This window comes from Larus michahellis, chromosome Z (genome assembly GCF_964199755.1).
Source record: "Larus michahellis chromosome Z, bLarMic1.1, whole genome shotgun sequence".
Lineage (NCBI taxonomy): Eukaryota > Metazoa > Chordata > Aves > Charadriiformes > Laridae > Larus > Larus michahellis.
In genome coordinates this window covers 313,862-341,467 of record NC_133930.1, presented here as the reverse complement: position 1 = coordinate 341,467, position 27,606 = coordinate 313,862, and the positions used below count along the sequence as shown (strand labels likewise).

Genomic DNA, 27,606 nt, shown 5'->3' with positions numbered 1-27,606 from the left:
AATAAAAATAAAAATTAATTCACTGAGATTACTAAAACAAAGAATCACACGTGTTGAATTGATATTTTGAATACAAAAGAAAAATTACAAGAGGTTGGAAAGCATTGTTTGATTTTAATGCCAGTAGAAAGTATTAGCTTTCAAAATAAAAATAAATAAAAAACCAACCCAGAAAAACCAGGCTTCTTCAGCTGAAGACTCCTCTGAGACTAAACATATATTTAAAGAAGTTCACATGATATAGAGAAAATTGTAGCTTTGTGATCTGAGCAACAACAGCAAATGATATCAATGATTCAGCAGAAGAGGGGTGTCATAGTGCATTTTGGGGGCTATACGGTGGCTATGAAATATAATCCCTATAGGGACTATTATAGGCTAATACAGCAGACACCTCAGTCCAAAAAAGTTACTGAAACATCTTTGCAGTATCTCCAAATAAAAATGTTTTCAAGACATAGATATTTAAAGTAGGCATTTGTGGCAAACCAAGCAGAACTTTCCTCCCTCCTCCCCCACTTTGGTTTTTTCATTTTAAAAAAAAAAAAAAAAAAAAAAAAAACAAAACACTCTTTCACAAGTGGATCTTCATGTCTCCATTTCAGAAAACAAACAAAAAAAATTAGTTCGACCAGCAACCTAATTCCTCTTTCAAACACTAATACCAATGAAATGAGATATTAAGAAGTGAAGCACAGAAAAAAGGAAGTCTCAAAATCATTTTCCTTTTAACTGTACACTGAGCAAAACATTGCATAACCTGGAAAACCAGCGAGCTCATGGCAATAGATTTCAAGATCTGGTGATCTGGATTGGTACGTGATTATATACACAGCTAATTCCTATTATTTGCATCCAATTCCTAATAGCTTAAAAAAAAGTTAGGTGTTTTTCTTAAAGAGCTCATGCATTCAATCACTTATCTCGCCCTCCCCACCCAATGAGACAACGAGAAACTCTTCCTTTTTACACTGAGCTCAAGCTGCTTTTGAAAACAAGCCCACATTTGCACAGTCACATATCAATAGTGTATTATAAGAATACAGACAAGGAACAACTATATTACTGAATGTTTTTATTCTCATGGCAGATATTTCACAGTGAGGTAGAGGATAGGATATTCTTTATTCTCAAACACCAGCAAAAGCATTCCCTGAAGCTTTGGTGAGAATACTCACTTAGAAAAAAATTTTAAAATTCCAGAGTTGTAGGGCATTACAACAAAAAAGTGTTTATATATACTACCATCCACTGCCTACTGGACAGGATAACAAGCCCATGAGTTAACCATTACGCCTTCAACACTGCCCTGCTAGACAAGTCTCACGATCCACAACGTACCATGATGTACTTCAGGACTTCAAGTGGGCCCTGCCATTTGTTACGGCTCTGCTCTGCCTCCATAAGAGTGACACACCCCTAAATACTGGTCTTCCAAACACTGTATGGGCTGAACAGCTCCTCAGCAAAACTCAGCTAAATCGAGCCTCTTCCTCAGCTTCACAACATACCAGACCATGTTTTGACTAGGGATCCCTTGACACCTGCATGAGATCTGGCATTCTGTAGCTACCCTCCAGCCTTTAAATGGAAGGTCTCCAGTCAAGGAGGACTCACAAGCAACCACAGAAACTCTTGTCTCAGCTACCGGAACTCCAGTGTCAACGTTCCTGTTTCACATACAGTTAAGTTCTCCCATCGCTGCGGATGCTAGACTCCCTCCCGCTCAGGGCACAAACCCCACAGAAGTGGCAGCATCTGTACGCTATCACACTACCCGGAGGCCAGAACACAAGGCCACCTCCGATTCCATTAACTACTCAGAGATAGCATGAAGGCTGGGGGGAAGGGGGACACACACGACAAGTTTCCTAATTTCCCGTAAACATCCATTCTATAAAGGGCATCAAATTTAACACATATCAAGGGAACAACACCTCCTATTTCAATTGGCGAGTACCAGAACCTCAGATTCATCCCATTACAACCAAAGATGAAAAGTCTTCTTACCTGTTGGTTGCCAGATTCCTCACTCCAGCGAAGTCAGTCCAGGAGGGCGGCCTCAAGACCTCCAGAGCTGTTACTATCAGTAAATTCAATACTCAGTGCAACAAGTAAGCTGCTCCAGTTTAACAGAGACTATTCTGAAGACCTGGCCACACCAAGTCTCACCTTACAGATTCAAAAGTCTCTAGAAAGATCCCAGAGCCACCCTCACACCTGATCTCAATGAAGACTCCCTAATTGCCTATTGGTCTAAACAGCTGCATAACACTCAAACCAGGTTTCTACAGCCTGTAAAGTAGATTAATAATCCCTCTCTCAATACTTTTCTTAAATAACGTCACAATTCTCAGTGCTAGGCCAGAAATTGCCACTACTTCATTTTATCTTGAGCTCAAGATCTAATTTTCACTCACCTGTTGTTTCTATGTGCAAGTTATCTGCAACATGGAACGCTAGAGCCATTCAGGCTTCCCACTGAAAACCAGCTTCTGCTTACTGAAACAATATTCTTTCCATGGCATTAACAAATAAACTTTTCTTGTTGAAAGAGGGAGAGAGCTCTTTTACAGGACCAGCTACCTGCCTTTTCTCCCTGCTTTAGTCCTTTCTCTTTTCACTGTAGAAATCTCTTTTAGCAAAAAACGAGAACTCGCAATGCCTCACACTCAGCACCTGCATTAATCTAAGCAAATAAAGAGCAGCTGCACTTGAGAAGCCCATACCCTCCCCGACAGACACCTTCTGTTGACAGGACAGCAATTATCCATAGAGACAGACTAGAAAAAGAAAGAGCAGATTTATTTTCTCTGAGGTCTTGAAATCATGCTTTTGTGAAAAATACTTCAGTTCAGCAGAGCTGTGGCATCCAGGACTGGACTAACCACGTGAAATTCAATTTCATGCTGCACAGGCTAGTAAACTATCTGATTAGACTAAATATGATATCTGCGTAAAGTTTACATTTAGCAAGGAAAGTGTCTGCAACGTCACATAAAGTAAATAATGACTTTTTTTAAATTTTATTTTATCAGTACTCTGTCTTCAAAACATTGATATTATAGCCACCTTATTTTTCTGTTTAATTGGAGGAATAGGTCAGAAGACTATAGAAAAGGAAAAAAAAAACAACCCACCCTACCAAACTGTATTTAAGTAGCTTTATCTTGGCTACTTCTTGGCTTTTACTTCATGCACTTTTAGCAGATAGGCCAGCCGCAGGGGGTTTTTCCAGTCACCATTTGGCCAGAGCCAGGTCAAACTGGCAGAGCAAGAATAGGTTAAAGCTGCAACATGAAATTATAAAAACTTTGTCTTCATGATTTTTCAAGAGGCCAAACCAATTTCTAAGTCTGAATTTTTTATCAAAAGAGCAAAAATGATTAAAAGTGTATGAAAGTCTATAATGAATCCTTTTAATTGTGCAAGCTGAAATGTTTCACCTGAAGCAAAGGGGAGGCAGGGGAAGGGCACATTGTGACTCCTTGCATCTAGAATGAACTTCACCAATGCCTGAGAAGTTTAAATAAATAATGATTAATTATAGTTGGCTACAGCAAGCAAAAAGTACTGAGTACCCTTTCCACCCTACTTCCAATGCTTTCTACCACAGTTAGCTTTTCACTACCTGCTTCAGTGTTGGCCACTGGAGTTGAATTCACCTGTGCAATGCTTCATCCCCACAGACCTTTCTTGCCAGAAGGAGACATTTTGGTTCCGGGTGCCCAGGCCAGGCTGGCGCCTCACGGCGGCCTCTCCTCCCAGCACGCGGTGCCAGCGGGCCCAAACTGCCTGTGGCAAGATGGCGCCCAGGGGAGCTGGCCTCCTCAGCCCTGCCCCTTCCAGAAGGTTCTGCTGCCCCACCTGCCCTGCCCCACCCCTGTCCCTGAGGCGAGGGGCTCCTGGCTGAGGTGACCCTGCCCTTCATGGAGCAAAGTGTGGGGCCTCTGCCCCACGAGCATGTGGCGCTCCATATCTTTTCTGAGGTGGTTAGGCTGCTGATTAACAGCTTCCGGGACACCAAAATCTCTTCAAGTTCTGAGAAGAGGATTTCAACGGCTTTTTCACTTGCAAATATGAAAAATTAATAAAGTTGCTTATCCTCCTCTGCACAAAGACCTTCATGTTGCGCTTTGTCTACTCTGTTTTACCTGCAGCTCAGGTGGCGTTACAGAAAAGGTGGTGGATGCTCACCTTGAGTTATGGCTGCTGTGTGTGGAAAACCCTCAGGCGCAGCTCTGCACACCTTCTGTGCTCGGTGCAGAGCGACCATGCTGGTACGTGGTAGGCGAAGAGTTAAGACAGTAAATTAATCTGTAGAGCCGAGAAGGCGGCAAATGCTGAGGGCGGGGGGTTTGTCTTTTCTGAGGTGGGTGGCACAGGCCACTGCTGAGCAAAGGTTTGATTTACTATGATGGCAATTCCCGGAGATAATAATCCCACTGGAATTTGGACTCCAAAATGGTTTAGGGCAACAGTCTTGGAATGACTATCCTTTATTTACTGTTCTAAGATTAACCGTTCTGTATCCCACGTGTGTAGCATGTCAGTACCTGATGTGGTATGGAGGGGCTGCAGTCACGGACAGAGAGGTGGTGGCACACGTTTCTCTGATCACAGAACCACTTATGGCACTTATGACTAAATTCCATACATGTAATGGCTGCCAGACAAAAAGACGTCACTATACAGCAGCATAGTGAACTGATACTGACCCAAATTCAGGAAAATACTCTCCATCATGCGGGGCTGGGCAGGTTTATGGCCGTGCCCCTTGCTGCCGGCTGGATGGGAGAGGGCGGCCTGTCCACCTCCCAGTAAAACGTAGGAAGGAAAGCAAGTGACAAAAATCTTATGTTCTTTGTGAATGTCCATTACTAAGCAGTTTATTTTGCTGTGGTTTGGGATTTATAGGATTAATGCTTTGCCTGAAATGTGTAGGCTGCAGCAGCAGTTGACAGGAAAAAGGAAGTTCTGTGCCTTCGATAACCGCTGATGGACAGTTAATTTCTCAGGCTAATGGAAGCAGGAGAGCCGAGCTGGGCAGGAGACTTGGTGCTAAGGAGCCGAATAACGGTGTTTGCAGAGGGAGTAGTTTTCCTGGGGGGTGGGGAGTTCCCCCCTAGGGACCGGTAAATAAACATAAGTTTATCTGTTAGCCATCTGCTTACATCAAAGGGGCTTAAATTCTATCCACAACTATTTTGCTGGGGAAACAGAAATTTCAGGGATGGTACATTGTTAGTCAGACTTTACACCCTTAATCTGAAGGTAATCCTCAACCTGAATTCTTTGTGTCAGATGTGTCAGATGGTGAATCGTTATGGGGAATGCCAGGACGATCGAGAACTGATGTAATGAGTTTGACGATTGGGAAACTCAAATCAATTTCGTTTACTGAGCCCCAGCAGAAATCAGAAGAGATCATGGTTTCCAGGTTAAATACCTTTGCTCTACTTTATACTGCTCTAAGTTAATCTTTCTCTATCTAGTAGTCAGAATGACCAGAACAGGTAATCTTTAACCACTAGCCATTGACTTACAAGGGTCACAGCATCTTCCTTCTGTGCTCTACATCGTCCTAGCACTATGTATGCCTCATCTTTGTCTATTATGTTGTGGTATTAGTGCTGGTAAATGTGCTTCCTTGAATGTCTGTGAAGGCTGATACCCCTTGAATACTGCAGTAACCTGGGATAAACAGATAAATACCAGCTTTGCCCACTTTGAGCCCAAGAATTCCTGTAGCAATTTCCTCTCAAAAATCATATGGTCATGTCCTAAACTGACGTAAACCAGCATAGATTCACTGAAATTGATGGGTCGTAGCAAGGGGATGAATGCAGTTACGTTGTTGGATACGTGTCAGTTTTCTCCATACAAAGATCCAGCCTAAATCTTTGACCCAGATTTGTCTGCAAGGTTTACACCAAGCCAGCCATGCCCACAGCTGGTGGATTGTAACAGGATTTTTCCATAGATGAAATAGCCAACCCCAGATCAGTTTAAGAGTATTGATTATATGCTCATTAAAGATAGAGCTGGAGTAAAGACATAAAGATACAACTCAAATTCTCGTATGTGAATGGCCATTAGTGCAACAGTCAAGTTCTGAGGCTGGAATCTGGGGAAGGAAAATCGTTAAACAGCAGGGTTCCAGAGGATTGCAGAATTGGGGTCTCCCTGGCCTGGTGCCTCAGCAGTTCCTTCTTAGACCTCTGCACCTTATAGCATCAGATTTTTCAGATCAGAATCTTTTGCTCTCCCTCCCTCCTCAGCTGAGGGTCTAGTTTCGCATCTCCTCAAAACTGCAACCACCTTTAACCTGAGGTTTGTGAGAAATTAGCTGGATAACATGAGCTATCAGGCCATCCAAATGAGGAAGATGAAGCTCTTCCCAATCCACGCGCTTTTCCCCACTTACTCTACATGCACACCATGATCCGTCTCTGTGTTGTTCTTCCTTTCATATAAAGTTCAGACTATTCTGATTTTAAGTGTAGAGAAAAAGAAGAGTAAGAACTGATTGAGGTGAGCCTCTTTCAGGTCATGTAAATGAACCCCGATTTAAAAGTCTTCAGTTTGAACCGAATGGTGCAACTGGCTTTTGAAATCTTCTCTAAATAAACAAAGCAATTGTGGTTTTTAAGCCCTTTTAAAAGGCTTTCTAAGTGAGCTTTGTTGAACACGTGATGTATTTATGATCAAAATTAACCAGCTGCAAAAAAGGTTTATTCTTCCAAAGGGACTGATACTGCTCACAAACCCTTTGTAGGCCCATATCATTTCCAAACAGAATAAAACAATTCTCCTAATACACAAGTGAGATCTTCATACACAGAATGCTTAACCCCTTTTTTGCCAAAATTGTTGTTCTTAATAGAAGAATTTCATAATTAAGGTATTGCAGAGCCAAACCATAGCTTCTTACTGTTTGCTAAATCTTCCCAGCATGAAAAACTTCCTAAAATAGCCCTATTTTTGCCTCTGTGGTAAGTTATTATTCCTTCAGTTTTGGAGTTGTTTCACTCTTTCCACATAGAAAAGACTCCCTTCCTCAGATTTCTGTTTCAGTCTTCATATCCCCCACATTTTATGTTAGAAAAATGACAGGAAAGAACTTTTGTATGGATCAAATTTCATTCTTTGTATAACGACACCTTAGTCAAGCGGAGCTATGCACATAAAATGGAATCACAGAAACACAGAATAATTTAGGTTGGAAGGGACCGTTGGAGGTCACAGAATTCAGTCCTCTGCTCTGAGCAGTGCCAAGTTCAAAGTGAGATAATTTTGCTTGGGGTCATATCTACTTATTTTCAGGGTAGAATTTGGCCCCCAGATGAATGTGCAATCTGTATTGCATTATTTGTCCTTGTGTCACCTTTACTAACATTTAAACAAACCGGCTCCTTTTTTTTTTTCAGGAATTTCCAAATAATTTGGCATTTAATTTCAAAGAATTTGACCCAAACCAGTCTGCAACAATAATGAATGTTGCAATGCTGTTTCAGACTCTTACCGGCGGCTCCGCTCCACGTGTAGTGGGCAGGACTCCACTTATAATCCCAGATGGCTGTTTTGAGGAAAACAGCTTTTTTCCCAGAAACACACCCCCAAAAATATCAAGTAAGTGGTGTTTCCTCTGTGAGCAGAAGCTGCACATTTTAGTCTTTCTCTGCTGTTTTTGGATGGCATGTGGTATTTTGTGTTTTGTTGTTTTTCTTTTAAATTTAGGGTATTTTCCCCCTTTTTATGATTAAGCAAATTGTCAGATACCTTCTGTAGATTTAGAATGCACATCCATGTTTTCAGAATGGCATATGGAGTTTGCACACATATTTCCTCCAAAGCTTGTTCTACTATTATGGGCACACCGTGAACTACTACTACTACTACTACTACTAGTACTTCTGTTGTCTTTATAATGTGTGCCTGTACAAGTCCCAGGTGAGAGACTTTTCACCAAAACCCAAGCACTATCAAGACCAAATGAAAAGCAGCCCCTGCTTTGGTTTTCTAAATAGACCAAAGGCAGAAGGTAACACAAAGGTTGAGAGCACCATGGAAAAGCCCTAGCCACAGGGACTCGAAGAGAATGGAATAGCTGTAATTGGGGGTGTATTTTTCCAAATATTACAGGAAGTCTATCAGTAGCAACAATCCTGGCACCGTTGGGCCCCACTGCGCAGGATGTCTGCATGAACAAAGAACAGACAGACACATAACGCTGCAGATGCTACCCTGATCCTGCAGAAGTCAGTGGAAACGTTTCTTTTGACTTCAATAGATCCTGGTTTTGTCTGACGTTTAGTGATCCGCCAGATGGTGATTCACCCCAGAACTTCCCCAGTTATCTTCCTGCTAAGGTCTTTATAAGGACAAAAAGTGAGACTGTATCAGTACATCCAAGTGCGGTGTAGCCAGCTGAGATCGACACGCAGCCATGCTCTCCCATTCTTGTACAGCACCTGAAGTTAGGTCCAAAGATTACTGGCACTTTTACACTAAAAGCAAGTTAATCGGATTGTGTTGTTACAAAACCCTTCATTTCACTATGTTTCTCCAATATCCTGTCATATAGCACAGAATCTGAAAGCTAAAACTCTGGCATGTGCCCTTTTTCTTTTCCCATCTCATTTAATTTTCTGCTTCCCTACTAAATGTCACCTGTTAGCATTATTAATTTGTGCTTTGTGCTCATTAAAACCCTTTTCTTTAACAAAACTGGAAAAGATTACAGTGAAGCAGTCAAATCATCTACATTAAGCATCTAACACTGCTTTTACCACTAAGGTTATAAAATATGCCATCAAATCCCTAAGAATTATAAATTCTGGAGTTTTTCATAAGGGGGAAAAGCTATTCTTGACCTGTATATGCAGTGATAAGACTGCTAATAACCTATAAATATAGCTTCATTACTGCATAGAAAGCATAGTTCTTTTATTCCCGACTGCTGACGTTACTATTTGTGTTACTGGTGTCTCTGAGACTGGAGCTACACTGTGAGTAGAAAACAGCATTTTAGGAAACACTAGGAGATAGTTCTTGCCATGACAAACCTGCAGCCCAAATACATGACAACCTAAAAGGAGAAAAGGCGTGCCACAAATTGGTAAAGATGAGGGTGCTCTAGTGGCTTCGTAGTGCAGGGCTTTTTCCATTACATGGTATTGCGTTACGTGTTTGAACTGGTTACGCGCAGGACCCTTCTCACACAAGGAGAGCTCTGATGCTCAGAGCTTGCACACACTGGCCCCTTCCATCTCCCCCGGCAGTGGTGAGGGAAGGTGTCTGAACAAGGACAGGAGCTGCAGCTGGGTTCTATCCAAGCCTAGCTACACCAAAGCTGGAAAGCAGGGAGAGTCCAAGATACAGAATTTTTTCCAGATTTGGTTTTGCAGTGGTTTTCTGCTGCCGGATGGACACATCCAGCCAAAACCAGTAAAGTGACCTCATTCCTCACTTCTGTGAGGTATTATATTGAAAACTTCACTTTTCTTAAAAAAAAACCATTACTTTTACTGAAGACTGTTACAAAATACATATGTTCTAATGGAACAGAAGCATGGTAATAGAGGTAAGCAATGACGTACTAATTAGTTTAGCTAACTATCAGGAAGGTTATCATACCGAAAGTGTGATTTTAATTCATGTTTAGAGAAATCTCAGGCTCAAAACCCATACTAGCCTTCACAAGAAGTGTGAAATTTATCATGCCCTGAATGCGGGGGTTTATGCAATGGTCTAGTTGTTGATTATCAGGATGAGGTCCTGAATCGGGTGTTTAATTCCTGGTTTGCCATAGGTGTTCAGATAGGCTCAACTGCAGTCAGACATTTTCCCCCATCTCACGGGTGTGCTGGAAAGTAAAACCTATTAAAAATGAGACAGGATCTTTGAGAGTTCTGAAAATACCTGTGCAGAAAAGACAGTAAATCAAAATTAAAAAATGAAAAAAGATTGGTAAGAGCCAGCACTGAACAGGAAGATAGCACTGCAATCTGAGGAACTGATGAAACCAGTCTCGCTGGAAGAAGTAAGCAATTAATATGAAGACAGAGTAAATACCCTTCATCTCAGATTTAAGCAAAACAGGCAGCTGAATAAAACCTATAGTGTGCATTTTCCCCTACCCACATATGCTCTCTCTGAAGGGACAGAGAAAATTGAGATTTCAGAGCGTTTTTTCCATTTCTTAGTCTGTTTGACTAAAGGTGCCTCTGGCTCTGTGCAGTGAGGGCCGTCTCCCTCCCCCAGATCAATATTTTAATATGACTTATCAGAAAGAGAATGAATTGTTTACTTTCAAACCTCAGGATCCCATAAAGGGGGAGGGAAAGGTGTCCACTGGAAACAGAGGCTTTCAAGAGCTGACCACTGCTGGGAACTCATAAGAGAAACCCAAGACCTCCAAAGACCCGAACACAGTGCTATTCAGCAAAGCGCCATGCGAGAGAGTCCCAGTTCTGACAAGCCCTAGCGACACACCAGAGCAGCATCAGGCAGTTGTGTTCGACGGTAAGTGCCTTCCTGCGCCTGATTCATGTGAGGAAAAGGAAATGCTAAAATGTACTAACAAAAATAAAATAGTGCAGGTGAATTTTGAATACAAGGCACTTCAGCATACCAAAATATCCGCAAATGCCTGTGGCCCGTCTGTGTAATTTAACTGGTTTTAATGTCTTCTACATAGTGATCTCTGCCTGCACTTTAAAGAGATTAGGCTTTTATTCGTGTCAGTGGGCAAGCCACCCTAAATGTTTATTGTTAAAAAAAAAAAAAGAGCGTCAGGGAAGCTGACAGTAAGCATGGTTAGACTTCACCGGTGTTACAGGAATGCTTTCAAGCCCAGATATACAAAAAGGACAGGTTCTGTGATCCATTAAAATGCTTCTTGAAAAACCCTCCTGTTCTTCACAATGATCTCCTCAACTGGAACTTTCCAATAATAGTCTTTATACAAACGTCTAGCAGAAGAGAAGCAAAAAGTGGTTTGTTTTTTTTTCTCTGATGTTTATACTTTGCTTTCTCTCTGTAATGTCTAGTAACTTTCCCCTTGTTTGGGGTTTTTTTTCCCCCCATTGCAGTACTAAAAACTAGTGCCCATTTCTCTTTCTTTCATTACCTTTTGTCTTGGAAATATTCCTGTTGAATTGCCAGAAGCTTCCACGTAGTTGTGGAACTCAAAAACTGCTTGCTTGCCCTGCATCATTTGCCTGGCTCTCTACTGTCAGACACATTTCACTGTACAATCTAGAGGAACTTCTGCCAGGGCCCTACTGCTCTTTGCACGGCAGCTGCCAGCAGTTGTCAGCCTTTTCCTCAGAGAGCTTCATTAGAGCAGGATGTGTATGAGGAAACGTATGCGGGAAAAACACTGATATTGTGATGAATTAGAAAGTCACGTACAGTACTTGCATTCCTTTGGCATTCGTTTCTCATTATCACCTATAGGCATGGGCATATTTATTAAAAATAGCCTCGTGGACCCCAGGTCTACAACTGCAAGCTGAATCCTAACTAGACAGAATATGTTCTGGGTGTGACTCTGTATTTGCCATCATTAATTCAAAAGCCTCAGGGCCACTTTGCTGCACAGGGTGTGCTGCAGCTCCGTACCTTCTCTTAGAGATGTCTGCCTTGTAGCTGTGATTTCAGAGTGGCCTAACCTGCGGATCTGCGGATCTGCCTGACAGCTCTGCCTATGCGTTCAAATGCACAACTCTCCCACCACAGCACATACAGACTCAAAACAGAGACAAAATCAGTGAGAGATGAAAAGCGCTTGGAAAAGCTTCAGCCCTGCCCAAGCATTTATAGGCTTTTTTCCTTGACAACGATGAGAATGACAGAGCAGTTGTAATAACCACCTTTGAGAAACAAAACAGGTTCATTTCTCTGCTGTTTACTAGCCAAGGGGCACTCAGAACTCCAGCTCATACTGCCAGCTCATGCTTTCACCCAGGATCGATTAGATGCACTTGCAAATCTGCAGTTAAACTAGTCCTGAGTCCCGGTGAGTCTGCACTGACCGATCAACACTGGTTGAACCAGATTACATTTAAGAAAAAGATGCAGAAAAGACACAAAGTTGGATCAAAAGGTAAGGACTGCAGACAAAATGATTTGTTACACTGCGCAGGGTGTGCTGGTGGTTCAGACGTACTCACTACATGTGGCAGTCACCTAGTTGGTACGTGTTAGTGTCTCCTCTGCTGGCACTTCAACTTTGGATGCTGCAGAATAGAGTGAGCTAATTTCCCTACCTGATGATCTGCACATAAACATCTTTATTTGAAAGCCCTGTGCCCCTGTCCTTAACCGTTTCTTATTACAGCTCCTTCCACTCTTTCAAACCAGGGCTGCTCTTTCTGCATCTCCTCTGGAGAGCAGATTCTTTGCTGGATCGTTTCCTTCAGGGCGCCACATTCTACTCCCCACAAGCTCCAGGGCTTCAGCTGGCCTAGAGGTAGTTGCCCATACACAATCCCTTATTTTGGGGCACACAGAGCCGTGCTTTTCGCAGATCGCAGCATGCCCTGATTCAAGATAAGGACTGCCTCTCCTACTTACAAAAGCCGATATTTTAAATGGCGACTTCTTGGTCTCAACAAGTACAGAAATGTCATTTTCCTCCATACTGTACCGCATTCAGCATACATACCTCAAACACTGAGATTTTACAAAGGGGTGATGACAGAGGTTTGTGCCTGTGTCTCGTTTCTCAGCTGGAATGCTGCTGAGAGCAGCGCGAGAATAAAGCAGGGGCACTGAGGCTGTCACGTGTGGCAGTGACCCACCACCAGGGCCCTGAACTAGGAAAGATAAAAACTGGGAGTGACAGGGAGGCTAAGCCCATGGGAGGAGTTCTCTGAGCATCTGAGAGTGCCTTTTGAATGCTTTAACTTGCTTAACCGTCTTTTGCTAAAATGCAACCAGATCCAGAAGACTATTGGAAAGTCTAGTTGTATTACAAATGGGTAACAAATGCTCCCAATTATGTAAAAATAGGAATGCATTTACCCAGCTTAAAAAAAAATGAGATGGATAGTGCAAAAGCATTATAGCAAGATGTTCCATCCTCATCTCTTGGCACAGAGAGACGTCTCCATCTAATCTTTAGCATCGTGATTCCTCAGGTCTAACACAGCTCTATAAAAGTCAGGTGCTTATTCTGAGCTGTCTCCATGGACAAGAGAAAGACACAGGTCCCTGCAGAGCGTGATTCATCCCTCCCTTCATAAATCTCTCTCTTAGGAGAGGACTTTCTTTCTCAAGGTGCTTGTCCATCTCCTTAGGAGAGATGGGACCTTAAAGCTACTTCAAAGCCCACTCAGAGCTCTACAGCTAACTGAGACAAAATATTCACCTCAAAAACATTCGGAATCCTGTCTCCCACTTCCTTGATGAGAATCCTGATGTACCACATATAAATATGCATGAACATGGTCTTTTCGCTGTGTTTTGCAGATCTTTGAAGTCCCCATGCTGAAGTCTGCACTGTCTGTGTATTACTTCTTCCACGGACTAACGATCCACTACTACCAGAGCTGTGGAGTGTGACAATGGTGTTTGTGTCCAGTCTATCAAACGCCATTATCACACTAAATAGCTACTGGTAGACAAGACATCAATTCAGAAAAGAACGTGAACTGTAGCAATACGTTTTCGCACCGTGCTGAGGAATAAATAACCTTTTTACATGTATGTCAGGATGACTCTGCTCTTTCTTTCATAAGCAACCCCACCATAACATGTGGGAAACACATCCTCTGCTACGTGCGCTTCCAGATTCCCATCGTAAAGCACACGAGTCTTCTTAAGGAATCATCATTACAATGTCATCATTAGGAATGTGGATTTCAGTGGAATCGACGGGGTTGCGATCACCTCTGAAAAACAAGGCCAGTTTGGGATTTTCTTTTTCCCGTTGGATTGACCGTGACAATAGAATACTGAAGCCAATTGGGTGATGTAGTGAAACTCTGGCTCTTATTCTGACACCAAATTAAAACATACGTTTGGAACTTGAATTGACTGAGAGGCTCATGACGTTTTTCAAACATTTGCAAAATTCTGGTAAAAAGCTATTACTTCTAACTCGAAACATCATTTATTCAGGTTTCAAGTGCTTTCAGCTTTGTTCCCTTCCATTTCACAACTGTATGGATGATTTGAGTCTGTGTAATGTTTTCACGGCAGCTCCTTTCCTCCTCAGCCTTTGATTGAGAGAGAAATGAAGTCCCTTCCCTCCTTCACCATGCCTGGGGTGCTTTCTAGAGAGTCTGTCCCAGACTTGCTCGCCCTTCTCCTGATTACTGGCGCTGCCGTTTTTCTTGTTTGAAGACCATCTTACACTGTTTCTCTCCTCCCACTCAGTGCGCCTCACGTGCTGCTTGCCTGAGACAGTATCCATACCATTTCAACAGAAAGAGCTGGAGATGAGGTCTGTCAGTTTGGATGAGCTCTACCATTTGCAATGTCATCACGGCTTATTCCACTTGATTCGGTGTTTCAGAGATGCAAAGCATGAACCACTGCTGCTGGTATTCCAGCAGTGGAATGGCAGTACAGGCTCCCCAGCTTCTACTTGTGATGTTATTAAAGGAAACCCATTTCAAATATTCAGTCAAACATCCATGTGGGAAACAGTTCCTAACCTTCCCCTGGTGCTCTGTGCCAGGACAGCAGTGTAGATTAATTCTCTCTTCCTATTACTTTCTTACTACTGGGCTCTTAAAACTCAAAAATGAAAAGTTATTTACTGAGGCTTTTATTGTAGAGTAACATGACCTTTCCAACACCCACACAAATATTAGATACACTGAAGTTTCTTGAAGAGAAAAGAAAGGAAATTAAGGCATAACGGAGCAACATCCTCGCAGTTCACTGTTAGGTTATGCGAGGTTAAGCTGCGGGAGTTATACTGGAAAGTTCCTCCAGTAAGAGTTGCATACAATTTTCTCTTGCTATGTGGGATAAGGAATGGATTGGGAAACATGCTGCCTGTTTTCTCATGGGGTCCTGCATCTTACGTCTCCTTGAAGTGAGTAAATATTCAAGGCACAGCATTGAAAACACATCAGCTGCCTTCCAATGCTGCATCCGCTGGAGACCTGGAGCCAAGCAATGTGTACAGCAGCGGTATGCGTAAGGACTGGAGATACGTATCATAGCACTGCAAAGACTAGTCAGTCATACATTCAAATCCTGAAGCTTAGCAGTTTGGCTTTTTGCATTTGGAAACTTGAAATAAAGGATAATCTAACTTCTATGGCAAGGATCTATCTTCCTGCACGGGTTAAAAAATGCCACAGACATTTTGGTTAAAAGTTTCTCAATTTTCCAGTTTTAGAGACAACTCTTCTGCACTCAAGACATATCTTCTCATATTTCAGGACCAGGCTGACTGTCTTCTATACCCATGGCCTTTGTCCTTGTGGGTGAGATTGTTATTTCATCTAAATAAATAGATCTAAAGCTGGAACCAGAGCCTGCAGCCGATTCCCAGCAGCTGTGCCCGGGTTTTCAAAAGTGGAAGCTTTACTGTTGAATCTGGGGAGAACTGATGTTCATTCACCATTGACCACTTCTGAACATGCAGCTGACATTTTCAAATGTACTCAAGGCTCTATTTCAAAAGGGACAGAGGTGGCGAGTTTTCACTGAGCAATAAAGTTCTAAGACGTTTCTTGAAAAAAGATCAACTTAAGGGTTATGCGCCTAATAGTTTGTTTGTGGATATGGACCTATACACTGAAATCTCTTAAGTTGTTTTTGAAAAACATTACCACTGGAACTCAGATATTTTTTTTTAAAGCACTTAAAGCACTTTTGATCTTTAAAGGTCCCTTCCAACCCAAACTATTCTATGATTCTACGAAAAACTGTGAAAGAACAGCGAGAATTATCAGCTTATCTATAGGGACACATACATGTAAAAACCCAATACCTATAGGCCATTCATGTGATTAATTACTTTTGAAAAAGAAGAAACACCCTGTAGATGCTTTATTGACTCTGTTCTTGAGTATTTTATCATTGTTAGTCTATGTAATAGAATTTAAATCACAAAGCATTAGTGCTTCAGCCTAAACTACAGTGGTGCCCTATGAAAAGCATAACATTTCAAAATTGCTATCAGGACACAGTGCAATTCATTCATTCTGTGTGTGCTTAAGAATATTCATTAATATAATAATGCAAGTGCTAGCAGCAAGAAGTAACCTCTATGCGCTCCTTAAAAAAATGGGTTCCAGTTTCTGCTTTGCCGATGTCTCTGCTGAGATTAGAATACACAGTTACTTGACTTGCTCACAAACCCCATGCTTTGGTTCCCTCATGTAAAAGGCAAAAAGCAGACTTTGGCTCAGGTTAAAACCCTGTCTGTAAAACAGGCAGCCGTCTCTCCCATTCATCTCAGTGGGCCAGTAAGCCCAGCCCAATGAGAATACTGCTTACCCTACTGATAACTGTTATTTCACTTCTTATGACTTCGCAGGCATCCAGCTGATGTGTATTGCTAACACCAAGGTAAAACCATAGTTCTACAGGCGAATCTTCTGCCACCAAAGTCAACTGACATAAATAGGAGCAAGCTTTCTCTTCCCAGACAGATTTCTTGGTCTAGACCTTCGTATAAAGTGGAGTTTAGATGCACTCAGGTTTCATTCTTTTTCAGATAGCCAGGAAATACTTCCTGATACAGGGTATATATGTACTTTCTGTAACAGCAAGACTAAGGTGGGTAGAGTGGCCAGTTACCAGTCTACAAAGAACAGCTATTATTAGCAAAGTCTTTTTCAAAAAAATCTGACATGAAAATTTGGACATGGGCAGAGAAACAGTCTGCTAATCGTCATTTCCCATCAGTTTTTGACATGCCCACTGGAGCCCTCTCTGTGTCACTGTCAGACTATCTAAAGTTTAAACAGTCTATACCGTGACCAGAAAGGACAGTGAGGCACTGAGGATGGTTTTGTTACTGCACAGACAAGGTGTTCCTGCCGGAGTTCCCACCTGCCAGCCAAGCAGAGGAGGGCAGCCCAGAGAGCTCGGCAGGAGTGAAAGAGCATGGGGCAACAAGGCAACGAACAAAAGGCAAAGACTCCGTTCTCTACTTCCCTTAGATGTGCCACAGAGCAATCATCTGAGCACCACGACAGAGCAAGGTTTTAAAACTTGTCCAGATGGCTTTAACCTGAGGTAATCGGGCAAGCATCTTCTACATTTGGTAGCTATTTATGTATAATTATTTCAATGTAATTGCATGTGTAGCTGAACTCAAGGGCAATGACTGAATTTTAATACGATCATGTGACATTATTATAATTGAAGCTTTTTTCCTATTACAGAAAAATGACTGCTTTAAGCCAGTGTATTGCTAGTTTTGCCTATTATCATCAGTTAGAATTTCCACTGACTGAGATTCAGGCACTGTGACTCACACGGTATTGTAATACATCAGCAATGTAATATGTCCATTAACAAACAAAATACCTTCAATAAACTCCTGAGCAGTGGAAAATCATCCATTTTAGCTGGGTGTATATCTATTTAATCCAAATATGATGGCATGTTATTATATAACATGAAATCTCAACGGAATTAATTTTCTGAAGTTGTGGCAGTGGGGGAGTGTTGGTTTCCCAATACCCCGTCTCCTAGAGATCGGAAAGAGGGGAGACGGGAGCAAATTTCCTTCCCAAAGATGCTAGATGCCACTATCATACTTGGTGTTTCTTGAACAACCAGAAACTGTCTACTTTAGAAAGCTCAGGCACCAGTTTTCAGCTCCTACATGACAGGCAGACAAGAGCAGCTGAGGTAAAGCGAGGATGGCCCGCAAACGCACAAGTGCACACGTGCAGCATCTGCATCAGGCAATAGCCGCCACGGCAGCCTGCTCTAGTTAGAGCGGTGCATGAGAGAATTCAAGTTCAATGGCTACACCAGACCTCATCTTTTTTATGCAGGCACCTCACACTGTCCCTTGGCTTTGATGAGCAGCCTCGGAACTGGGGTGTGTTACACCGTCCAGCACACTACTGACACGCATGGCTACAGACAAACTGGAGAGACCTCTGGTAAGCTCTCCTTCCCATATTGGCACTCTCCATGGATGGAAAGCTGTCAAGAGCAGAGCTATTGTTGAGACCCTCTCCCATCGCCACAGAAGGGGAAAGGGCTGCTCAGCCAGGCGGTGACACAGTGTTGGCCAAACTGCATGGTCCCCTGCGCTGGGTGACCAGCTTCATGCTAACTGCCTGACACTGACATTCATGCCCCTGACTGACCCAATAGTTCCAGCTGCAACATGGCCAAGCATCCAGTTATGCCCCATTCCCAACATCTTCTCTTCCCCACCAAAGCTACCCAGAACCACAGGCAGCAATAAGCACCGACAGAGTACAGAATTCCAGGCTCCAATCTGTGCTGCACTGATGACTGCCAGGTGGCAGTGGAAAGTGGCTTGCTGCCACCCCCATTGCGAGCTGTGCTGTCTGGCCACGCACGGTGTCAACTTCCTTTGGGTGAGAGAGAGATGTGGGTAAAGCCAGGCTGGTTCCTGGTCTGAACAACTGAGACACCAAAACAATGGCGCTTCCCCGGGAAAACCTCTTCCCTACAGCACAGAGGGTACCAATAGCCCGCCTGCCTCACCTGTGCCTCATCTCCCTCTGCCTGCTGTGCTTGGTAACTCCCTCAGAACTTCTGCTCTGTGCACTTTTCTACCTCCATTCTGCTGCGATGCTTCAGGTTCTCTGCAATAGCACAGCATCGTCATTAACCTTTATTTTGAAATGAATGGCTTCCCATCCTCAGTACATTGTAACCGTTTTGTCAAGGTTTCATTCCCAATGTTTTGATCCAGATTTCAGTCACGCTCTAAGTTTTTGCCTTTCTTTGGCATTTTCTATTTAAAAACTCATCTTTCAAATAGCATTTCATATATTTAATTTTATGTGGACTACAATACCATCCTAATTTCTGCAATACCATTTTGTAGTTGGTTTCCCCCAAGTTAGCAGAAATCTATTAAAAACTCAAATGCTTCAGAACAACTCTGGTGAACCTCATCCCATGTAACAGTAGGAATTTAAAATACAGATGTCTGTCTGACATGTGGCTTCCTCTTCCCTCATTGGAGAGACATAGGCACGTTCTTGATACAGTTAATCTAAACTATTCCAAATGTTTGTTTTTCAGGTGACCTGCACTTTGCTGTGAATTCCATTGAGAAGACCTCCATTAACCATGAAGGGAGCCCAGGATGACAAGCCTAGATGGTACATCTGCACTGCAGTCAGATGAGTTTCTGTCCCTAGTGTCAGCTAGTCCCCAGCAGTTTCTCTCTTACTCAGCACCCACTGCTTACCAATGCAAAGCACAACCCAGTCTGAAATGGCTTTTATCTTCCTCTGCACTGATGGGACTCTTACACACAGGTACTGGCCTCTGGCACCACCTGGTATTTAGTGATCACACAAGGAAGAAAAGTCTGACGACGTTCAGTGTTTGTATCCTGTGTTAGGTGCTGCAGGCTGGGTTTTCAACTGCCTCCTCCAGTAAACTTGCTGCAGCCCTCTGACGTGCAGTTCCCTCGTCTGGCTGCAAATTGCCACATAAGCTACACTTAGGTTTGATGGAGCACAGTATCTTTTTTCAGTTCTGGCCCTGCCTAGGCACTTTGGATAAATCATGAATCTTCAGCAGACAGGTACTGGCCCAGGGCACCCGTCATGTTCCTTTAAAAAACAACTCTTCGCTACACAGAAAAGTCATTGTACTTATTCCAGTTGAAAATGCTGCAAGGTACAGAAATACCCTCTGTACGTAATGGCTAATTTCAGATGGTAGCTGTTTGGCAACATGCAGACTCCAAACCCCTATCCTACACTAGGATTGGTGCAAGCATAACAGTACTGTGCCATGGGGTTAAGTGTAGATTCAAGGAAGCTTGCATCAAAAGCAAGGAATTCTATGAAGAATCACACAAGTTGCCCATCTTTAAGCTAATGACATCACTTTGTGAGGACCTTAAAGATGCTAGCTAATTTTGTGGTGAGCAGAAGACAGAAATGTCCAATCATGAGTGGCTTTGTCTTGTATTAAGGATGTGTAAGTGGGAGGAAAAAATACAAGAATAGGGTATAGTAGTACTACAATATGGAAAAATCTGGGAAAGAAAACATTTTTTCTATAGCAGCCTGAGCAACAACACTGTGCAAAACTTATTACTAAGTGGCATCTTCAATATATTGATGTTTACGTAGCAGCTGAACCCACAGGGTCACAGGTGCAGACACACAGAAGGGAAGCTGTTCTCCAGTGAACTGTGGTGCACTCAATGTCCAAGACTCAAGATGTGCAGGTACCAATACAGAGAAGGGTTACAAGATAATCCAGGCAGATGGATTAGTTTGTCTTCAAAACCTTGCCCGGGTGTTAAATCCCAGGTACCGAGACCATAGAATCAGCTCCTTTCTTTGTTGCTGGCATCAGCATCTGGATGACTTCAAAATAATGTCACGAGGCAAAAGACTAAAGTTATCCCCCAGAGGGTCATTGGTGCCTGTCACCACTACGTATCTTCAAGAGGAGTTTTTGCAAGATGGCACAGTGCAACTCAGTGCTCCGAAGAAATGAAGTCTCTAGGTTCTCTTGCTTTCTTGGGCACTGTTTGCTTTATAGTTGATGAGTTTGGTAGATTTTTGATTTTCATGGATGTTGCTTTCCGCTGTTTTTGATGAGTGGTTCGGAGAGATTTCAGCCCCAGCATCTCACAGTACTTATTGCACTGGTGGAGGGCTCTGAACTGCTCAATGAAGGAAAACGAGCAGTTGCCTTTAAAGCCTTTGTATCTGTAGTAACAAAGAAAAAAAAAAGCCAAATGGGATTTCAAGATTCATTTTCAGCACAGGGAGGCAGAGTATGAGTGTTCACTCAGAAGCAAATTAAAAACATTAAGCAAGTCTCTTCCACCCATGCTGTTTTGAAAAGCACTAACTGTCACAGAAAATCAAAGCGAGACACTGAGAGGTGAAAGAAACCAGGTAATAAGTAGTGGCAGAAGCGGGAAAAGGGTTGAAGAGCCAGGTCTGTGTCCTGGCTACTATTTTTCATTTCATTTAGTTGGCAATATAATTGTCCACTGGCTAACTTTTTCTCAGTAACATATAAATGAAATCCATTATAGATCATTCTCTATAAACAGTTCTTTCGACTACCATGAAGAGACAAGGTTGCAGCACAAGGTGTTGGCAGACCAGAAGCTGTTTTCATCCAAACCATGTACGTAAATTCTGCGCTACGCTCCTCCCTCAGCCAGGCTTGACTGCAAGATCTCAAGGATCTTTTTGCCACCCCTGGACATGTTCCAGGCCAGGTTGGATGGGGCACTGAGCAGCCTGATCTAGTTGAAGATGACCCTGCTCATGGCAGGGGAGGATGGGCTAAATGGCCTTTAAAGGTCCCTTCCAACCCAAACTATTCCATGATTCTCTCTGTGATTCTAAGGAGCCAAGCCTTCCTGCGGAAGGCAGTCTCATCCAGCCTTCACAGTTCCCAAGCCACCACCGTATCTCCCACTGCTACTTCTCCCTTCTTCAGTGGGCTAGCAAAGCCAGGGAGTAGGCCCAGCACCTACACCCCTCTTATCCTCACCCTGCCACTGGTTGCTGACATTCCTTCTGGTGCCTGCTGTTTAAGATCAATCAGCTTTTTCTAAAAGCTGCACCTGCTTTTTCAAGTAGTAATTTTTGGTCAAATTACCAGGGTGGAGAAGGGAGAAGGCAGGCCAGGGTGCTCCTCTCCTTTTTTGGTAACCTTAGTAAGTGCATGTTCTACCCTATTCTTTTGGTTCACTGGACACACAAGGTCCTGAGATATGAACTGTGAGTTACCACTGCACAAAAAAATAACAAGATTTAGCACTGAAATGAACACAACGGGCTCACTGCACAGCATTCCAGAGAACTTCTATGCAGATTGCAGAGTGCTAAAGAAAACACTGTTGCTCTGAGAAGGTCAAACTCTTTCTGACAGATCAGCCTCTTTATTGCAACATAGTTTGCCAAACTTTCTCCTACAAAAGAATGGTGCCAGTGGTGAAAATATAATAAAATACCTCATGAAAAAAAGGGACGATATCTGCATGAATTTATACCTAACTGTCCCATTTTGCATCTCTAGTCTTCCTCTGCACAGAAGGAGTAGAAAAGCTGAAACCTCATGCTGACTGCTTTCCTAGCATCAGTAATTCCACCCCAGGAGGAAAGAAATCTCTTCGGTGGACAATGTGATTCTGAAAGTTTCTCTAGTATATCTAAAAGCTAATATTTATTGCTTATTCAGCACATACCAAAACAGTTATGTATATTGGCAGTCCCCCTTACAGCCGAAAAAAGTCATCTATACATTTTGCTGGTGCTGCTTTGAAACAGTGTCGCAATTGCCTAACCATGGAGGATGGATCCCCAATTATTTGAGACAAGCTGTTGCAGCCATGGTGATGAAGACTCTGCAGATAATTGTAAAGTGAACAGCACACCTTAATCTTCTAAGGAATTAAATAATTACTGCTGGTTAACTTCAATAAGAAAAACTATTCTGGAGTTCAGCTTTCTCATCATAAGTATTTAGGAGTCTTTTTTGTCTTCTCATACCAATATTTTATTTTCAGATTCTCTGAAGTCAGAGTTTTTGAATGTTAAATATGTATTTCAAGGAAGGGAACCTCCAAATGTATTTTACTATTATTTGTCATGTGAAGCTGTTCGTACCAGACCAAGTTACCCTCTAAGTTAGAGGTAGCAAGCCTGCACTGCTCTAGAGAAACCACTCAGATAGCCTGCTATAAACAGACAGATGAACCTCAAAGTCTCAATATTTTTTTTTTCCTCTCCTCTCCAAGTAAGTTAGGTGCTTCTTTACCCAAAGGAAGTTTAAGCCTCTTACTGCCATTGTTACTTCAGGAGTATGCCCTGGAGTTCAGCAAGATAATGAACTGTTATCTCACTCCTTTGGAGAAATAACAGACTTGAGACTTTATACTTGAGCTCCTTTCCTAGAGCCGTCAGGTCTATGCTGCAGACACATCAGCAGAACATGAGTTCCACGGGCAAACACACCCCTGCGCTCAGCAAGAAAATCTCTTTATATCAAGCATTGACCCTGACTCCAGAAACTAGTTAAAGCAGAGCAATGCGCTGTCAGCAGAGAGCAATAACTGAGATCAAAATATTCCGACGAATTCATCATAAATATTCAGTCAACCATTGGGTCTTTCCGGGGAGTGCCCGTGGTGTGTGAGTGCTGGGTGCTGCAGCAGTGGCGCGTGTGACACGAGGGAGCTGCAGGGTCTGAGCAGGTGCCGAGGCTCCGTGCAGCAGCCTTTGGGCAGCATCTGCTTACCCTGCAGCTGCAACCCGCCAGTTCTGCTGCCACGCTGACGAGGAGGCAGCATTGCTCCTGCACTGCGTGTAGGCCTCTTCCGGCAGAAATATTAATGATTAGGCACCTCCAGAGCTACCAATTAGGTGAGAAGTTTCGCTGCACTGAATGCTCGCTATTTAATTTGTGGCTGCAAAATGACCACACACTCTTGCTCTTGGTCTCCCTTTCTTATTTTTTCCTAGATAGCCATTTTGTTGCAGCTAAAGAAAATTTCTTCATCTCTTTTTCTCATGTCATAAAATTATGATAATATTCATTTCTTTGTGTAAATAATCTCGGAAAGAAAAAGTTGAGCTAAAAAAAATCCACTTTTCTCATGAAGTCTGTCTAAATGGCTTTCCAATCCGTACTTGCTGTTTCTCACTTCCTGTATGTCTGTGAAGGAACACCTAAACAAAGAGCAGAAAGGGCACCATTTGCTCAGATGACAGTATGAGTAAGAGCCACTTTAAATGAACAACCGAATGCTCTGCTAACTAACTTTAGCTTTAGAATTCAACAAATGCCAGAAATATTTGCAGTGAAAGTAAGAGCATAAATACCTTGTGAACAAGAGACAGAACATTTATATTAAAAACACATGATTATTTTTATCTTACTAGCTTTGCTCCTAAATCTAGCCATCCTCATTTCCCTTCTCTTGAAATAACAGGTTTGCATTCGATCTTGCGGCTGCAGACATGGCCCGGGTGACACTCCTTGTCCATTTGGGAAGCTGTGAGACCAGAATGAGCCGCGTTTGGCTCTGTGGTGTGCAGACAGCCCCAGGTCTTACAGCGCGCCACAGGAAAACAAGTCGACAGATGCAAGACCAAAGTTGTGCATCTGAGTTCTCCCAGCTGGCTGCTGTTTGTTAGTCACCGCTTCCACAGAGCCCCCCTTGTGCGCTTCCAGACTGCATCATTTGTTCTGGACAGACCTAATGACCATAGCTCTGCTGTAATTTGGCAGGACTTGTGAGCTTAATTCAAACCATTCTGTGCTGTTATAGCCTGTGGTATGTGTAACTGGGGGAAGATCTCCAATAGTGAATGGCTTCTAAATTATACAGTTAGTATTGCGCTCTTATGTTTTGTGTTCAGGAACGCCAAACTATTGACCATTCCAAGCCTTGAAAAATATGAATCTGTTATTTTGCCCAGCACGCACTATTAATTCGCTCACTAGATGGCTGATAAATAAAACCCAGACAGAATTCCATCTCCCAAACTTGACAGCTAGGGGTCGGCCCTAACCAAATCTTGCTTAAATCTGAAGGGAAAATGTTGGATTTGTCCCCAGGCTTAAACTCCCCAATGCCTCTTGTTGCCATGTTGAATAAAACTAAATTTGTCCATGCCCTGAAATCAGACAGACTTTCAGACCCACATTTGGCAAAGAGCACTCCTGGTAATCATTATGACCATGGGTCATATTCCTGACTTCTTCATCTTTGTGTTTACCAGCCTTGGATAAATAGCCAGGCACTTGTGCACGGCTCTTCCACTGGCTCACTGGTTGCACTTAGAAGCCTGTCACTGTGTTGTATTATTTTTGTTTACTTTGGCCAAAGAATCTACTAAGTAGCTTATTTAAAGGATTGATCGCCTGACTCTGGTGCACCCCAGTGGCTACATTAAAAATACTTTCCAGGCTTCTCGGTTTCTAGTTAGGCTTCGCCCTCTGCTGACAGAAACTGTAGTGCAGCTACTCCTGCGCCTCGCATTACCGACCCTCTGCTTTGGGTTCCTTTAGTTCCCAACTCATGGCAAAACAGCCACAGAAAGGAGAGACGATCTGAGTTACTCTGAAGAGAGCTAATTGTTGGAAACATCAGTCTCTCCACAGCCTCTACAGGAAGGGGGGGGAGGATAAAGAAAAAGGACACATAAATGCTCATCAGAAATGTTTGTTCAGAGTTGGAATGTGAGTCTGGGTCCCCCCGAAGAATCACTAACAGCAATGAGCAATGCTGACTATAGGTACTACATGGTGTTCATTGTGCTTGGCTTACAAGAAACACTGGGGGATAAATAGTGGCCATGAATAATTCATGACAGTTGCCATACTGGCTTTTGCAAATTCACCAATGACAGTTTCCCTATGACAGATTATTTGAAAGCTTGATTATGCCATGGGCATGGAGGGGGTGGGGAAGATGGATTACGTTTTTTCAGGGTTTTTTTCCCCCTGATCGCAAGTTTAACCTTAGCATGAAATCAGAATTGTATTTAATTTACATTCCAACCAGGAACAATATGAATGTTTTTCCATTCATCAGGGACCACAGAAGCATTTCCCAAGGATATTTTCCGTTTGCCCTGATATGACTGGCCCAGGCTCAGAGAACTGGAGGCAGAGGAGCCATCTGTCATCAGTGAGGTCACTACCTCTGCAAAGAGCGCTTGAGGAAACTATGGGAATTTCTATAGGCAATTACAACAAAAATCAGCTTTGTATCTTCTCTAACAACACAGTTAAAATAATTACAATATCATAGTATATTTTTTAGTTAAGTAGGACTATGTATGTTCCCCCCGACATGTGAGACAGACAATTTCTCAACAGCATGGCTGCACACTCCCAAAAGCAGCGATAGCCAGTAATACAGATGAATTCTGTGTACTGCTTTGTTTTCCCCACCAAGGCTCGCAGAATTAAAAATCAAACTAAAGCTACTAATGCAGAGGTGTCCTTTCTGGGAAAGGAGCATGAAAGAAAAATACAGGACCGGGAAAAATTTATTGTCTTGTAGCAGTATCATTAGCTAAATGACAAACAAAATGATACTCAACATTTTCAAGAGGCTGTTGATGAAAGGAAATTATATTCCCTTATCTGACTGAGGTGATCCTTACTACAGCTTGAATTGCATATTCATATTCTCACTTCACCCTCCTCTTCCCTAGTCCAACACGTGCTTTTATAGGAGTAATTTCCCATAGTGAGGTGGACAATAACATCCATTAAGGCATTCCTATAAATCTTCTGATTCCAGAAAACAGCTTTGCCTCAATAAAATTTTTATGACTTCTTTGTTTTATAACAGGATGATGCAACTTAATTTCAACTGATTTCACTTTGGATCCGCAGCTAAAAGAGTAAATCAATGTAAATTCTGAATGGATGCCAACCTGCAAATGTTAAGGATTTTCCCAGAATATTCTGGCGTCAAATTTTTAATAATTTAAAAGACATTATGAGGATTTTTTCCAATACCATGGGTATATAGGCAAGCTCCAGTTTAGTATCAAGGCTGAATACATGTGTTTGGATCTGGTTTTTTCTATCAGTTTCTCAACAAAGAGTATGAATTCAAAGCATTGGTCACAGGCATTTACACCCATCCCCTTTCCCTTCCCATCAGCGAGCTGATTTGAATGACTGCCTGCACTGCCCATTTCTATCAATGGCTCTTTTGACCTGTGGTATGGCTAGAAGCTTTAATTAACAGAAACTTAAGAGAAGTGGAAGAAAGTTAGAACATTAAAGGCCTATATTTTTACACACACACTGAAGTCCCCAGAAAGACACAAAGCCATTGCAAAACTACTAGGAAACAGGCCTTTTTAAATATTATGAACAGATCTTTCGTTATAGCCCAGAATTACTGCTTTTGAGAGAGAAGGGAAAGAGATACCATCAAATCCCTTAATACATTTCATTTTTTATCAGATAAGCGGCCTATACAAAGCTAAACAGACACCTTCCCTCCCCCCATGCAGCTGACAAGAACGTGGGCTCAAGAAAAGCCTCCAGTCACTGCCTGCTATAGGAAGAAAACTAACTCCAAGTTCTAAACTGAGAAAAGAGTCTATAAAAGCTTGTGTCATAAATACATAGTCTAAAGCTTTGCCACTTTTGCTGGCCGCAAGAGGGATTTCAGCTGCAAATTCCTTTCAAAAAGGGCAACACAAACTTTGGCCCCTTTGGGGCATCTCCTTCTCTAGTTCCCGCAAGTACTGTGGTAGACATCCTCTCTTCTAGGAGGGCAGAAGAGTCACCTTGGCTACTGGCAGCAGGAGGTAGCAGTAGGGCTAGATAGGCATAAGCGCTTGTCCTTGCATTAGCTGGGGCAGGTGCTAGTGAGTGACGCACGGCTGGAGCTCTGGCCCCAACAGCGTGCTGGGGTTTGAGGTGTTTTCTCCATCCTCAGAAGCT

The 27,606-nt window shown here is 42.7% G+C and overlaps 1 protein-coding gene across 13 annotated transcripts in view; it reads right to left on the bottom strand.

The window, feature by feature from the left end:
- Positions 1 to 27,606, bottom strand: part of ALPK2 (alpha kinase 2) — an 86,138-nt gene that overhangs the window by 24,699 nt on the left and 33,833 nt on the right. For 4 of the 13 annotated variants that reach the window (XM_074570955.1, XM_074570956.1, XM_074570951.1 and 1 more), the window contains one exon: positions 10,443 to 20,873. The exons of 6 other annotated variants lie outside the window; for them this stretch is intronic. In XM_074570955.1, the coding sequence (XP_074427056.1) occupies positions 20,639 to 20,873 (235 nt within the window). In that variant the 3' untranslated portion in view covers positions 10,443 to 20,638. Of the gene's footprint in view, positions 1 to 2,010; positions 2,084 to 10,442; positions 20,874 to 27,606 lie in introns of those variants that run through there. 3 more of the 13 variants (XM_074570958.1, XM_074570957.1, XR_012584997.1) reach the window with 2 other exon arrangements.